We start from the raw sequence: 16,292 nt of genomic DNA, 5'->3' as shown, positions 1-16,292 counted from the left end.
GTATGTGCTCACTAATTCTACAGCGCCCTGCGATTTTACCTATTCAGAAGCCAAGGTGGCCTAGTAGAAAGAACATGGGCCTGATAGAGGACCTGGGTTCGAATTCCACTCCAATATGTGTTTGCTGTGTGACCTTGGAACTGTCCCTTAATTTCTCTGTGCCTCAGTTACCTCATCTGTAAAATGGAAATTAAGACTGTGAGTCCCATGTGAGACATGGACTGCGTTCCACCCGATTAGTTTGGATCTACCCCAGTGCGTAGTACAGTGCCGGGCACATAGTAAGCGCTTAAAAAATGCCATAAAAAAGGCCCTCATAACATAGGGGTAATGAGGCAGGAAATGTAACAGCTCTCATGCTACAGTGAGTATATAATTTTGCCCAGGGGTGTTGATGTAGCAATCCCGTTTGATAGAGAGGACCTCAGGATGTTCCATAATAATAGTAATGATAATAATTACGGTAGTCGTTAAGTGCTTATTATGTACCAGACACTGTACTAAGCGCTGGGGTGGGTAGCAGCAAATCAGGTGGGACCTAGTCCCTGTACCACATCTGCCTCACCATCCTAATCTCCATTTTACAGATGAGATAACTGAGGCCCAGAGAAGCAAAGTGACTTGCCCAAGGTCACGCAGCGGACAAGTGGTGGAGCCGGGATTAGAACCCTGGTCCTTCTGAATCCCAGGCCCTTGCTCTATCCACTAGGCCACACTGCTTCCATATCCTTCACGCTATTCCCATCTCACAGCTGGTTTGGGTGGGCTTCAGCCAAGGCTTCCGGCAGGAAGGAGAGGGAAACCTCAGAGCCGGCAGTGTGGGCTTCCCAGCCAGTCACGGCACTTGAGCCCATCCTGGGGTTCCAGCCCTGACGGGAGCCAGGCTCCGTGACGAGGGAAACTCCTTTTGGACATTTTACAAGCAAGTCAGATCTCACTGGTGCCATGAAGAAACAGGCAGCATCTCTTTCCTCATCTACCATCAAGAAGCATCGGGGTAGAATAGAAGCAGTGTGGTGTAGTGGCTAGAGCCCGGGTCTGAGAGTCAGAAGGTCATCTGTAAAATGAGGATTGAGACCGTGAGCCCCACATGGGACAGGGGCTGTTTCCAACCCTATTTGCTTGTGCCCACCCCAACGCTTAGTACAGTGCCTGGCACGTAGTAAGCCCTTAACAAATACCACCGTTATTATTATCAAGTTCTCCTGGGGCAAGTCTCCAAAAGCTTCTGATGTTATTATCACTATGACTATAATAATAATTATTATTATTATTGTTGTTGTATTTATTAAGCATTAACTATGTGTTCTAAAGGCTCGGGTAGATTCAAATTAATCGGGTCGGACGTAGTCCCCGTCCCACAGGGGGCTCACAGTCTAAGTAAGAGGGAGAACAGATATTGAATCCCCATTTTACAGATGAGGTAGCTGAGACACAGAGAAGTGAAGTGACCTGCCCAAGGTCACCCAGTAGACAAGTGTTTTTGTCCGTCTCCCCCGATTAGACTGTAAGCCCGTCACTGGGCAGGGATTGTCTCTATCTGTTGCCAAATTGTACATTCCAAGTGCTTAGTACAGTGCTCTGCACATAGTAAGCGCTCAGTAAATACTGTTGGATGAATAAATGAATGAACAAGGATTAAAACCCATGACCTTCTGACTCCCAGGCCCGGGCTTAATATTTCAGGATGATGCTAGAGCACCCAGGCTTGCTCGAGGCATTAAACCTGGAGCCCAACGTATTTTGTTCTTAGGGCCAATCGGAGAAAACTTGGGTTGAATTAATTCCTATAAAGGAGCAAAAGTTCAAGCTCTAGTCGTTCCTCTTTAAAAGCTAGTCACTGGTAGACCCTAGTACATTTAACCAATGGGGAGGAAGCTATTTTCTCTTTCATTTTGATTCCTCTTTCTCTCGTCCTCCCTCTCTCTTCCTCCCTCTCTCCCTCATCCAGATGAGAGATGTCGTCGGAGCGGCGACGTCTGGACAGACGTATTACCGAAGTTGTATGGACAGTACGGTTAAATACATGAATTTCTACAAAATCCCCACGTCCGTGCAGAATCGGGTGAAAACCTGGTATGAGTACACGTGGCATTCCCAAGGGATGCTAGGTAAGACCGGCTTTCAACTGCGGCTTCTGTCTCCCTCAGACTCTTTCTTGATCAGCGGTATCCTCCCTTAGACCAATATTCTCCCAGAGACTTCGGCTTTTTCCTAGCAAGGCGTCTATCGGGTATATTCCGATGCTCCCTACGGTCCTTCCTCAAGACATAACACCGCCGAGAGAGTATCGTGAGATCCGAAGAGGACACTTTCGAGATCTGGAGACGAACTAGTACTTCGTAAGCTAGTCATGTCCCATGTTTCAGTGTTCTAACCCCTTTTTCACTCATTTTAAAAATAAATGCTACTTTCAAGATCTGGAGACAAACTAGTACTTCGTAAGCTAGTCGTGTCCCATGTTTCAGTGTTCTAACCCCTTTTTCACTCATTTTAAAAATGAATGCTACTTTCAAGATCTGGAGACAAACTAGTACTTCGTAAGCTAGTCGTGTCCCATGTTTCAGTGGTCTAACCCCTTTTTCACTCATTTTTAAAATTAATGCTATGCTCTGGACCACATCTACATTTATTTGACATTACAAGGTGGATACTTAGTAGTGTCCAACTTTATTAGCTTAATAATAATGATGATGGTAGTTGTTAAGGTGTGTGCCAAGCACTGTTCTAAGCACTAGGGTAGATACAAGTACTGTTAGGCACTCTTAAAGAAGCAGTGTGGCTCAGTGGCAAGAGCCTGGGCTTGGGAGTCAGAGGTCATGGGTTCGAATCCCAGCTCTGCTACTTGTCAGCTGTGTGACTGTGGGCAAGTCACTTAACTTCTCTGGGCCTCAGTTACCTCATCTGTAAAATGGGGATGAAGACTGTGAGCCTCACGTGGGACACCCTGATGACCCTGTATCTCCCCCAGCGCTTAGAACAGTGCTCTGCACACAGTAAGCGCTTAACAAATACCAACATTATTATTATTATTATTATTATAATTCAAAGTGCGAAGTGCCTGAGAGTTTGAGAACTAACCCCTTTATTCCCATTGACTCACAGAAGCAGCATGGCTCATTGGAAAGAGCCCGGGCCTGGGAGTCAGAGGTCAGGAGTTCTAATCCCGGCTCCGCCACTTGTCAGCTGGGTGACCTTGGGCAAGTCACTTAACTTCTCTGGGCCTCAGTGACCTCATCTGTAAAATAGGGGTGAGGACCGTGAGCCCCACGTCGGACAACCCGATCACCTTGTATCCCCCCAGCGTTTAGAACAGTGCTTTGCACATAGTAAGTGCTTAACCAATGCCATTGTTAGTATCATTATTATTACAAGGTAATCAGATTGTCCCATGTAGGGGTCACAGTCTTAATCCCCATGTTACAGATGAGGTAACTGTGGCAGAGAGAAGTTAAATGTCTTGCCCAAGGTCACACAGCAGACAAGTGGCGGAGCCGGGATTAAACTTGCATCTACCCCAGTGCTTAGAATGGTGCCTGGTCCCCATTCTAGGAAGGGCTTATCAAGTATTATAATACTATGCTACTACTACTACTAATAATAATACTATTTTCAAGAACTTAGGACCATAGATAGTTGGTCCAAGATTGTAATTCTCTATATAAATTACCTTTAGACTATGAGCCTTATGTGGGACAAGGAGTACGCCAGTCTGATAACCTTGTCGCTACCCCAGTGTTCAGAATAGTGCTTAGCACATAGAAAGCGTTTAAAAAATACTATAATAAAAAATATAATCGTCAGTAGAAAATGTCCCATTCAACCCAGAAGTCTCCCTCTGACAGGGGTACCAAAAATATTTGGAGGAACTTTGGGGGTCGGTTGCCCTCTCGTCACCCAACTGTGTGATTAAGGTTGTGTCTTCTATCATTCCAAATATTTCATTCATTCATTCAATAGTATTTATTGAGCGCTTACTATGTGGAGAGCACTGTACTAAGCGCTTGGAATGTACAATTCGGCAACAGATAGAGACAATCGCTGCCCAGTGACGGGCTTACAGTCTAATCGGGGCTTACAGTCTTTCCCATCTTGGACCTATTATCCATGGACCTAAGTTTTTCCTGACCTTCCTAGCATCCCTAAAGTTTTTCCCTTCCAACCCACCATGGACAAAGTCCTTCATGAATTAACCCAGCCCCTTCATGTACCCATTTCTTTTGGCTGCCTGACAACTTCTTGTGCGAATAAATTCTGGGAGGAGGAGTGAGGAGAGAAGATTTGAGGTTTTGAGGGTTCTACTGTTCCGCACTCACTGAATTGGTGCCGACATTTCTATTTGCCTAGTAAATGAGATCTGTTTGGTCATAAATTTTCTATTCGTGATAGATGAGTCAGAGCTGATGGAACAGCTGCCTGATAAAATGAGACTGGATATTGCCGTCGACGTAAATTATGACATAGTCAGCAAGGTGGCCCTCTTTCAGGTGTAGTATTGGCCCCTTTGGCATTTAAATAAAAATTCACACTTTGGGGATAGTTTTCCTTTAAACTGAGCTCTTTTTTTCTCCCTTTTTGGAGCAGGGCTGTGACAGGCAAATGATTTTTGATATGCTGAAGAGGCTCCGGTCCGTGGTCTACTTACCCAATGACTACGTTTGCAAGAAGGTAATTAACGTTGTGCGCAGTGGAGGGTTCCAGTACCGTCCTCTCGGAGTTCTTTGAAAGGGGAAAAGATTTGTAAGTTCGTGACTTGAACACGTAAGCTTTCTCCTTCAGTGAGCTGGAAGGAAGAAATCACACAGACGAGGGAGAGAGAACTTATTGCCCATTGCCATAATGGATGTTTGAGTTGAATGGAGAGAGTAGGGATCTTGATGGAGGAGAAAGCTACGTTATTCGGCAGAATATGTAAAGAAATTGATCACCTGAATGTCTATCAATCAATTGATAAATGGTATTTATTGAGTGCTTACTGTGTGCAGAGCACTGAATTAAGAGGTTGAGAGAATACAACAGAGTAGACACGTTTCCTGCCCACAATGAGCTTACAGTCTAGAGGGTAAACGTACCTCTTTTCATTCATTCGTTTATTCAATCTTATTTATTGAGTGCTTACTGTGTGCAAAGCACTGTACTAAGCACTTGGGAGAGTACAATATAATAACAGACTCATTCCCTGCCCACAATGAGCTCACAGCTTCTTTTGATTTACTGTGTACAGTCTTGGTGCTGGAACAGTCATTGTACTCAGTTAATAATTTCAATCTAGTGCTAGAATATGACTTGATTGATATATTACATTAATATAGTAATATTGATATAGTATAACAGTGCTATGATATACCATAATATAAATTTCAATGTAGTGCTAGAATATGGCTTGATTGGTATATTACATTAATATAGTAATATTGATATAGTATAACAGTGCTATGATATACCATAATATAGTATGTCATAATAATAGAGAAGCACCGTTGCCTAATGAATCGAGCATGGGCCTGGGAGTCAGAAAGACCTGGGTTTTAATCCCAACTCTGCCGCTTGTCTGCTGTGTGACCTCTGGGCAAGTCACTTAACTTCTCTGTGCCTCAGTTCCCTCATCTGTAAAATGGGAATTGAGATTGTGACCCTATGTGGGACAGGGACTTGTTCAACCCAATTGACTTGTATCTACCCCAGCGTTTAGTACAGTGCCTGACACATATAGTAAGTGCTTCCAGTGTGGCTCAGCAGAAAGAGCAGAGGTCATGGGTTCTAATTCCGGCTCCACCGCCTGTCAGCTGTGTGACTGTGTGAGGTAATTTCTCAGTGCCTCAGTTACTTCATCTGTAAAATGGGGATTAAGACTGTGAGCCTCAAGTGGGACAACCTAATTACATTATATCTACCCCAGCGCTTAGAACAGTGCTTGGCACATAGTAAGTGCTTAACAAATACCAACATTATTATTATTAACAAATACCAGAAAAAAAGTGTGCCATTTTCTTCACGTCCACAGGACTCTAGCCTGAAGAAAAGTAGTATAAGTTTTTGATGGATTTTTCCAGGACCAAACTGTGTTTGACTTTATTGCCAAGATCATAAGCTAGGACACTAAACCAAGCAATGCCAAATCTGCAATTTGAAAAGGTCATTAAAAAGTGAGGGAAAAAAAGGTTAAAAATCTTAAATGTATGAAGAAATGACAAAGAAATTAAAGTATGCTCTCAGTAGACCATTTTAAGACTCATTGGTTCAACAAAAATGATCTAATAACTTATATACAAATTATTTGAATGATCTAACAGTAAGTTAAGCATTTGAAATATCCAGAGATATTGTATTCTCTCTCACTTCTTGAAGTGTGAGGACTAAGCAACTTTTCTTGATTTCAGGGGGAAATCGGCAGGGAAATGTACATTATCCAAGCTGGGCAAGTCCAGGTATTGGGAGGACCTGATGGGAAAACTGTACTTGTGACTCTGAAAGCTGGATCCGTATTTGGAGAAATAAGGTCAGAAAGGTCCGGGGAAATCTGGGGAAACAAGGCCGATGGAAGTAGTCTAGGAGAAATACCCAGGAGATAAATGTTGTATGAGGAAGGCCGGCAGATTTACTTTAGGCTCTGGCTGTTACCTTTGCCCTTCCTCCCTCCTCATCTTAGGGCTCACGCTTTCAGCTGGTGCACTAGCCTCTTTGGAGATGAGATAGTAGCGGGAAAGTGAAGAGTGGGAATCACAAAACCCCAACCGTTAAACAGTTTTTTGCCCTTTCTCACGATGCCGAAACCAGCTTACTGGCGGTTGGGGGTGGAAATCGCCGAACAGCGAATGTGGTGGCCCATGGATTCACCAACCTTTTCATTTTGGACAAGAAGGACTTGAATGAAATTTTGGTGCATTATCCGGAGTCCCAGAAGTTGCTTCGAAAGAAGGCCAGGTAGGTCACACCTTAGAAAAGTAAACTCACTCTGCGATTTCACTTGTGTTAGACCTTCTTTATTTCCTGTACTTTATTCCTTGATTCCCTGAATCCTGTCCACATATCATCAGGGCTTATTCAGTGTCATTATACTTCTATTATATTCTCCCAAGTAATAATAATAATGTTGGTATTTGTTAAGCGCTTACTATGTGCAGAGCACTGTTCTAAGCGCTGGGGTAGATACGGGATAATCAAATTGTCCCACATGAGGCTCACAGTCTTAATCCCCATTTTACAGATGAGGTAACTGAGGCACAGAGAAGTTAAGTGACTTGCCCCAAGTCACACAGCAGATTAGCGGCAGAGCCGGGATCAGAACCCACGATCTCTGACTCTTAAGCCCGTGCTCTTTCCACTGAGCCACGCTGCTTCTCAAGTGTCCAGTACAGTGCTCTGAAGTCAATCAATGGCATTTATTGAGTGCTTACTGTGTGCAGAGCCCTGTACTAAACATTTGGGAGAGTACGACAGATATGATAGACACATTCCCTGCCCACAATGAACTTAAAGTCCAGAAGAATCACAATAGTTGCTCAAGATGCTGATGACAATTACTATCTATGTTCTTGATAGAGAAATTCTGATTTGTCTATTACATATCACACGTGCTTTCTGTATATAGAAAGGTGGTCAGCTCCAAAAGATAAAGAACAATTCTGAAAGGAACTAAATTTGCAGAAATAGCAGAAGAACCTGGTTAATGTGACTAAAATCACAAACAGAGGTCCCTCAATCACTCATCGGATGACCCTCAATCATGCATCTTGCCATAATGGCGTTTTCCAGGAATACCTTCGATTCCAAGGAAAAGAAGCAGTTCACTCTGACCACCTACTTTATTAGTAGTAGCAGCAGTAATAGCAATTCCACAACTACTAATAATAGTATTTGTTAAATTTGTTTATGGTATTTATTAAGCACTTACTATATACAAGGTGCTGTACTAAGCACCAGGGGAGATACAAACTAATTAATTTGGACACAGTCCTTGTCCCACATGGGGCTCACGGTCTTAATCCCCATTTTGCAGATGAGGTAACCAAGGAACAGAGAAATGACTTGCCCAAGGTCACCCAGCAGACATATGGCAGAGTCGGAATTAAAACCCAAGTCCTTCTGACTCAGTAGGGCCTCGCTGATTAAGTGCTAACTAAGATGCTAATGCTTGGAAAAGTCCAGGGGAAACGTGGAAGAGGCAGACCAGCATCTAGATGGATAGAGACCATAACACCAAGAACGGGAAAACCATCAGAAAGGTTGCGGATTATGGGAGAGGACAGAACGTTCTGGAGAAAGTCTATCCATGGAATTGCTATGAATCGGAAACGACTCGACGGCCCTTAATAATAATAATAGTAGTAATGGGCCAAGCACTTCATTAGGCCCTGGAGTAAATTCAACATAATCGGGTTGGACACAGTGTCTTCCTACATGGGGCTCACAGTCTAAGAAGGAGAGAGGACAGGTATTGAATCCCCATTCTATAAATCAATCGATTGATGGTTTTTATTGAGCACAATGCCAAAAGGGACGCTCGGGATTTCGGCGTGTTTCAGTGCGTTTAAGGATGTGTAGGATGTCCTCTCCCGGTTATAACCTGAGCTGACTGTCTTCACCACAGGTGGTGTCTGGAGAACTCCCAATCCATTTGCCTTTCTTTTTTTAAAAAAAAGAAATGCAATCGTTAGTATTCATTCAACGGTGCCAACGTGCAGTTAAATTAGATCTTTAAAGCACTTCACCCTTGAATACGGGGATTAAAAGCCTGATCAGAGCAAACGTAAAATGAGGTTGATTAGCCTGAGCAAAGCAGGTGTTAGTTTAATCACAAAAATCACTGAATAATTGAGAGCTTTTATGGAATCCGCCCCAGAGAAAACAGGCTCTAGCTGAACACAGTTGCAGATCGGAAAGCCTGTCCAGACCTTGTTAATACTGAACATACAGGACTAGTTCACAAAATCAGTTCCTTTAGTATGGTGTAATAGATAAAGCACAGGCCTGGGAGTCAGATGGTCCTGGGTTCTAATCCTGACTCTGCCACTTCAGTGCTGTGTGACCTTTGGCAAGTCACTTCACTACTCACCTCCTCAGTTGCCTCATCCGTTAAATGGGGATTGAGACTATAAACCCCATGTGGAACAAGGACTGTTTCCAATCTGATTTGCTTGTATCCACCCCAGTGCTTACTTAGTACAGTGCCTGGCACCTAATAAGTGCTTCACAAATACCAAAATTATTACTATTATTATTATTGTCCATATATGTTCACTTCTCTGTTACCAGTTTGCCTAATCCAAGGCAGAGGGTGTGAAAACAATTGAATAAAGTGGCAAAAGTCCTGCTTCAGGTGGGACTGTCCCAGTTTGGGAAACTCGGTCACAGGTCTGCTTGTTCAGAGGCCTCCGCCAGCTCAACTGGCCCAAGGGACTATGAATGGGAGGCAGCGTGGCCTAGTGGAAAGAACACGGGGCTGGGGGTCGGAGAGCCTGGATTCTAATCCCGGCTCTCCCAGTTGCTTGCTGAGTGACCCTGAGCAAGTCATTTCATTTCTCTGCACCTCAGTTTTCCTCAACTGTAAAACGAGGATTAAATTCTACACTCCCCTATTTAGAGGGTGAGCCCCATGTGGGGCAGGGACTGTGTCCAACCTGATAAACCCGTACCTACCCCAGTGCTTAGAGGAGTGCTTGACACTCAGTAAGGACTTAAATCCCGGCTTGGCTACTAGTCTGCTGTGTGATCTTGGGCAAGTCACTTCACTTCTCTGGGCCTCAGTTACCTCATCTGTAAAATGGGGATTGAGACTGTGAGCCCCACATAGGACAGGGACCGTGTCCAACCCCATTTGCTTGTATCAACCCCAGCGCTTAGTTCAGTGCCTGGCACCTAGTTAAGCGCTTAACAAATAGCATCATTATGAAATTCCATAAAAAAACGAAGAATGTATTTTGCAACATGGCTGGATGAGATGTTTCTGCCGGAGCTGGAAATTCTCATGCATGGAGCCGAGAGCACAGACTTCTGCAAATTATGCCTGGAAATGCCCCCTACCTCCATCTCCCTCTGCTCTCGCCACTCCCACCCAATCTGTCGCTCCACACCTCTGTCACGTGTCTGGGGCCGAAAGGCGGCAGAGGCCTGCAGCTAGCAATGGGAGAGGAGGATGTAACAGCCCTCCCCACCTCATTTCTATCTCAGAGGCCAAATTTCCTTCTCCATAACCCACCATGACCCAGATTCATGGGTCGCCGGCCCCCAATGGGCTGGCTTAAAGTTGAACCTCTCGGCCTTCGTCAGGGTAGTTCCCTGTCAACTTCCTTCCCCGTTTCCCGGGGGCTGAGGCACGGCCTTTCGGCGAATGAGGCCAAGATGAACCCGGAACGGCAGGGGCTTCCCTTCTGGCAGGCTCGGCTACTCCCGCAGCCTCTGCCACTGCCAAGCTTGTATGTATTTGCCGCAACTCATGGAATGGATCTCCTGTCTTCTTGCAGGAGGATGCTCCGGAATAATGCCAAACCGAAAGAAGAGAAAAGCTCTCTCATTCTTCCGCCGAGAGCTGGGACCCCAAAACTCTTTACAGCTGCTCTGGCAGCGGCAGGGAGGAGCAAAGCAGATGGAGGGAAAGCGGGCAGACTGGCCCATTTAAGAGCACGACTGAAAGAGCTGGCCGCACTAGAGGCAGCTGCAAGGCAGCAACAGGAACAGGAGCAGGTAAGCCCAGGGAGCAGCTCCCAAACCCCCACCAGATTCCACAACTAAAGAAGGATGCGGGGCTTCACCATTTGGGGTGGGCACATTTCATTTCAATTACACTCTAAGGTAATCGAGCGGACGATTGAGCTCAAGAACCTGGTGGTTTAGCCCATTCTCTCTTCTCTTTTTTTCCTCTTTTCATTTAATTCAGTGATTAGGAACAACCCAGTTAACAGGTTTGAGAGAGTGAAGCCTTATCATGTTAAGAGAGCGCTGTACTAAGCATTATAGTAAAGTAGAGTTAGTAGATGTGATCCCTGATCCCTGCTCTCAAGAAGTTTACGGTCCAGTGGGGGAGACGCGCGTTAAAATAAATTACAGCTTAGGGGACGCAAATGATCAGGATCCATTGTTAAATGAAGAAGAGACTAAAATGGGGTTTATTGCCCCTGGGCACTCACTTCCCATGTTTTTTTAGTCTCGATTGAGATTGTAATTAAATCCACATTAATTGGTAGTTTCATTCAAGCATGAACAGGCTCTGCAACGTAAAAGCATATGCTTCCAACCCACGTATTGTGCTACTGTGGTTTGGATATCTGAAAGCCATATAATACACATGGAGTCCAAATGACACAAGCAGAATTAAAGATTTGGGAGCTATGACCCATGAGGAGAGATGAAAAGAATAAGAATTATTTTGCCTGGGAAAGAGAAAGCACTAGGGTGATATGACCATCATCTTTAAATGGACATTCAAATCCTCTTCCACTGCTTCTAGTGACTCAAGGGAAATTAAACTTGACCACATTTGTACGCGATGACCCAAAGGCAGAAGTGGCCCAGTGAATCGCTAGCTGAGAAAGACATCGTGAAAACTGTTTTGTTTTTCTTTGCCGCTCTAGACTAGCCGTGTGCAAATTGAACCCATTTATTTTATCTGTTGGTTTCATTTCTTTTATTTATTTCAGGCTGGTACTTCTGGTGCACCTGCTACTTTAGGACCTCCGGGACCATCCTCTGCTTCAAGACCCCCGGGATCATCTGCAGATTCAGGACCCCCGGGACCACCTGCTCAGGACCCACCGGGACCACTGGTTCACCGCCCTCGACCCTCTTCCTCCCAGAAACCCGAGGAGGCCGACGATGAGGACGTTGTCTCGGAGTCCGCAGATCACTCGATCCGTATCCGTATGAGTCCGGCCCCCGAAAGCGATGAACACATCCTTTCGGTGGAAGTTCCGGAGAAGAAGAAAGACAAATGAGACAGACCCCAGCCTTCCTAGAAGGCCGTTCCCATAAGTTCCGCTGGCCGACTTCGTCGTAGAGAAGCTTTGAGCCGCTACCGGATTCAGCAGGGCTGTCTTCATGTCTGCTGCCTTTTCTGGGATTCTTAGTCTGCTGCTGTTGCTCTCTGAATAAAGGTTACTTGAAATATAAACTCTTTACCACAGAGGGCAAAGCTTCTTTGAATTCTAGTAATGAACTCTAATGAGCTACATTATTCATTTTTTTTTAAGAAACTACCTGGACAAGTCTCTAGCCTCCAAACCAGGTTGTCGTTTTAGAAGCTTTATCATCAGGCTGGTTGGTCTTGGGGATCCAGTGGCTACTAAATGACATTTTGCAGGAAAGTTTAAGTGTAACCAGCTTGCCAAGGAATGGGTGGAGTCAGAGGTCATGGGTTCAAATACCGGCTCTGCCACTTGTCAGCTGTGTGACTGTGGGCAAGTCACTTAACTTCTCTGTGCCTCAGTTACCTCATCTGTAAAATCGGGATTAACTGTGAGCCTCACGTGGGACGACCTGATTACCCTGTATCTACCCCAGCGCTTAGAACAGTGCTCTGCCCATAGTAAGCGCTTAACAAATACCAACATTATTATTATTATTATTATCCTGAGTACCCCAGCCCCTAGCTCCTAAATCTAACTGTTGCCGAACTGTACATTCCAAGTGCTTCATAATAAGCGCTCAATAAATACTATTGAATGAATCTAGATATTGACTTGAAAACCAAGATGAAAACCAAGTTTTCAAAGGCTTTTTACTTTAGGGGTGGAAAAGGAAATATGTTCATCGGATAGTGAATGACCTGGATCATTTTCCCCGAATTCCAAGAAAAATCATACAAGAGTTACCGGTGATTTTCAGTAACTCCTCAGTTTTATTTACTGGAAATATCAGTATGCGATATTGGTGATATCAATATCAGCTGTGTGACCTTGAAGACACAGAGAAGTGAAGTGACTTGCCCAAGGTCACACAGCAGATAAGTGGCAGAGCCGGGACTAAAACACAGGTCCTTCTGACTTCCAGGACCTTGCTCTGTGAGTAGACCGTGCTGCTTCTCTAGGTATTATACTCTCCCAAGTGCTTAGTACAGTTTTCTGTGCACAGTAAGTACTCAATTAGTAGTCATATCACCTATTCCAATCCTGTGGGACAAACGATTCTCTGAGGAAATCCTAGGGCATACTCGACAAAGTTAACCCTCAGTCTTTAGTGACTGTTTACAAGGAATTTTTCATCACAATTCCACCGTGATGCTATCTTTTATTAAGGGAATTTTTGCTATACCGTGATTTTTCGATCCCCCAGCTCTGTGAATTTCTTGGAGCTTTGCTGTTTAATCATAAAGCCTGTAGGTTTCCTGGCTCCCATGAAAAGCACTTGGAGAAGAACATTGAAATGAAATTCAGAGAACCCCAGCTCCCCTAAGGACGAAGATGTAAACATGGCATAGTGGATAGAGCATGGGCTGCTGTATTTTTTTAAATCTTTTAAACAAACTATAAACCACAATCAAGGAGGATTGAGGTGGGAAGCATGGAGTCAAGTTTTCCCATTTTAAGGAGTGATTCTTCCCTCACACTGATGAGCAACAAATTGGGCTAGTCATGTTTTACAAGCAAGACAGTGTGGCTAGTGGAGCAAGCATGGGATTGGGAGTCAGGGGACCCTGGCTGTTGTGTGTCCTTGGGCAAAGCCCTTGATTTCCTTGTGCCCCCATTCTTAGCACAATGCTTGACACATTGTAAGCACTTAACAATTGTCACCCCTATTAGATTGTAAATAGATGTTACAATTGAGAAGCAGCAAGGTGTAATAGATAGAGCACGGACCTGGCAGTCAGAAGGTCATGGGTTCTAATCCCATCTCTGCCACTGGTCTGCTGTGTGACCTTGGACAAGTCGCTTCACTTCTCTGGGCCTCAGTTACCTCATCTGGTAAAATGGGGAAATGAGGTTACGAGCCCCACATGGAACAGGGACTCTGTCCAACCCTATTTTTTTGGATCCACCCCAGCACTTAGAACAGTGGCTGGAACATAATAAGCGTTTAACAAATGCCATCATCATTATTATTAGAGTGTAAGATCCTTAGGATAGGGATTGTCCCTACTTACTCTATTGTACTCTATTGTATTCTTGTTCTTTCTCCACTCCCACTGCTTCACTTGACTGGTCTTCCAGTGCTTAGAACAATGCTTGGTACATAGTAAGCGCTTAACAAACACCATAATTATTATTATTATTGTTACAATGTTCTGCACATACTACGTGCTCAATATATTCCTTTGAGCAAATTTAGCTTAGGGAGCCATAAAGCAATATCTCCTGAGAAGTGACTTTAGGCATTAAAGGAGTATTCCTACTAAGCATTTAGAAGACTCATGTTTAATCTCGGCTCTGTCACTTGTCTCCTGTATGACCTTGGGTAAGTCACTTCGCTTTTCTGTGCCTCAGTTCCCTCCTCTGTAAAATGGGGATTAAAACAGTCTATGTCCACCCTGTTTAGCTTATCTCTACTCCAGTGCCTGGCGCATATTAGGTACTTAACAAATGCCAAAAAAACCTCCCAAACAAACAAGTAGGAAAGCAAACTCAGAGGAAACCTATGAAGCCCTGACCCACAGCTCATGCTTTGCTCTCACAACTAATGGCTACCTGCAAATTCCATTCCTCCCTCTAGACTGTAAGCTTCCTGTAAGCTCACTGTGGGCAGGGATTTTGTCTGTTTATTGTTATATTGTACTCTCCCAAGCACTTGGCATGGTGCTTTGCACACAGTAAGCACTCAATAAATACTTTTGAATGAATGAATTCCTTTAAGAGTATCCAGAGACCCTAACTACTCTGATTCCTTTCAATTTTGATATTGCCCTGCTCTTGTTCTTTGTTTTCTGCTCGGCCTATGCTACTTAAGTCTATGTTCTATAAAATTCATTCAGGAAGCAGCGTGGCCTATTGGAAAGAGCATGGGCCTGGTAGTCAGAGGACCTGGGTTCAAAGCCCGACTTGTCTGCTGTGTGACCTTGGGCAAGTCACCTGAATTCTCTTTGCCTCAGTTATATCATCTGTAAAATGGGGATTAAGAATGTGAGCCCTATGTGGGACAGGTACTGTTTCCAACTAGATCATCTCGTATCAACCCCGGAGCTTAGAACAGTGGTTGATACATAGTAAGTGCTTAGCAGATACCATTTAAAAAAATTATTTGGGAAGCCAAACCAAAGCAAAAGAAAAAAAGACACGTGGAGGTTGGTGGAATGGAGATCTGTGGAGTGCCAAAAGTATTTACGATCCTGAGCAAAAATAACTACTACATATTGTCAACGTTTAGACTGTGAGCCCGTCATTGGGCAGGGATTGTCTCTATCTGTTGCCGAATTGTACGTTCCAAGTGCTTAGTACAGTTCTCTACACATAGTAAGCGCTCAATTAATAGTATTGAATGAATAAATGAATGAAACACTACATCCCCTACCTCTGGGAACTGTCACCTAGATACCATAGTTTTCTAGGAAGTTTTCCTTAAATGCCTATTTAAACTAATAACAGTATTTGTATCTCATTATCAATCTCCAGTGGAATTTACGAGTAAGAATTCCTTCTTTTGCTATGTACTCTACGAGTGAAAATTGCTACTCTTGGAGTTATTAAATTCAGCCTCCCGACTCTTTCTAGAGAGTTAATGATCATGTTTGGATTTTCAAAGCCTTTTTCAAAGTCCCGAACCAAGTAAAAGAAGTCGTTCATGAATGAGCTTAGAACAGTGCTCCGCACATAGTAAGCGTTTAACGGATATCCTAAAAAAAAAAAGATGAGGGGACATAGGGAGGCATTTAATTCATTCATTCAGTAGTATTTATTGAGCGCTTACTATGTGCAGAGATTTAATGAACAGTTAGGTAGGTCATTAAAGGCCAACTTTCAGAAACAGATTATTTAAAAAAAAAAAGTTAATTAAATCCACAAAACAGAAATTGAATTACCAAACCCCCAAAAAGGACCCTATCCCCAGGGCACAAGGGTTATTGGATTTTTATTTGCATATTACAAACGAGTCTTAATTGGCTCATTGAGGTGGGTGATTAGCTATTTTCCTAAGTGGAGGAAAGAGTCGGAGCCAAAGAAGGGAGGCGGCTTTGTCAGGTGGGTGGCTCCTTGTTTTTCTTGTCGCTTTTCTTCTGGTATCATTTCGGCCCCCGCGAGTTGGGGAGCGGGCCGTGGCCTACGCTGCCGTTGGGCGGTGTGAGCACGAGGTGGCGCTGTGACATCGTAGTGACTGGTTGGGGGGGGCCCTGCCGGCGCCCTGTCCTCCCTCCTGCTCCTTTGTTCTTT

At 44.2% G+C, this 16,292-nt stretch overlaps 1 protein-coding gene across 2 annotated transcripts in view; it reads left to right on the top strand.

Moving 5' to 3' along the window:
- CNGB1 (cyclic nucleotide gated channel subunit beta 1) overlaps window positions 1-12,113 on the top strand; it is a 46,947-nt gene extending 34,834 nt beyond the window's left edge. For both annotated transcript variants that reach the window (XM_039913585.1, XM_039913584.1), the window contains exons 14-20: window positions 1,952-2,111; window positions 4,390-4,487; window positions 4,585-4,668; window positions 6,381-6,499; window positions 6,778-6,924; window positions 10,464-10,683; window positions 11,637-12,113. In XM_039913585.1, coding sequence (XP_039769519.1) covers window positions 1,952-2,111; window positions 4,390-4,487; window positions 4,585-4,668; window positions 6,381-6,499; window positions 6,778-6,924; window positions 10,464-10,683; window positions 11,637-11,930 — 1,122 coding nt within the window. In that variant the 3' untranslated portion in view covers window positions 11,931-12,113. The remainder of the gene's footprint in view (window positions 1-1,951; window positions 2,112-4,389; window positions 4,488-4,584; window positions 4,669-6,380; window positions 6,500-6,777; window positions 6,925-10,463; window positions 10,684-11,636) is intronic.
- The last annotated feature ends 4,179 nt before the right edge of the window (window positions 12,114-16,292 follow it).

Source organism: Ornithorhynchus anatinus, chromosome 11 (genome assembly GCF_004115215.2).
Source record: "Ornithorhynchus anatinus isolate Pmale09 chromosome 11, mOrnAna1.pri.v4, whole genome shotgun sequence".
Classification (NCBI taxonomy): domain Eukaryota; kingdom Metazoa; phylum Chordata; class Mammalia; order Monotremata; family Ornithorhynchidae; genus Ornithorhynchus; species Ornithorhynchus anatinus.
This window is presented reverse-complemented; position numbering and strand designations above follow the sequence as displayed.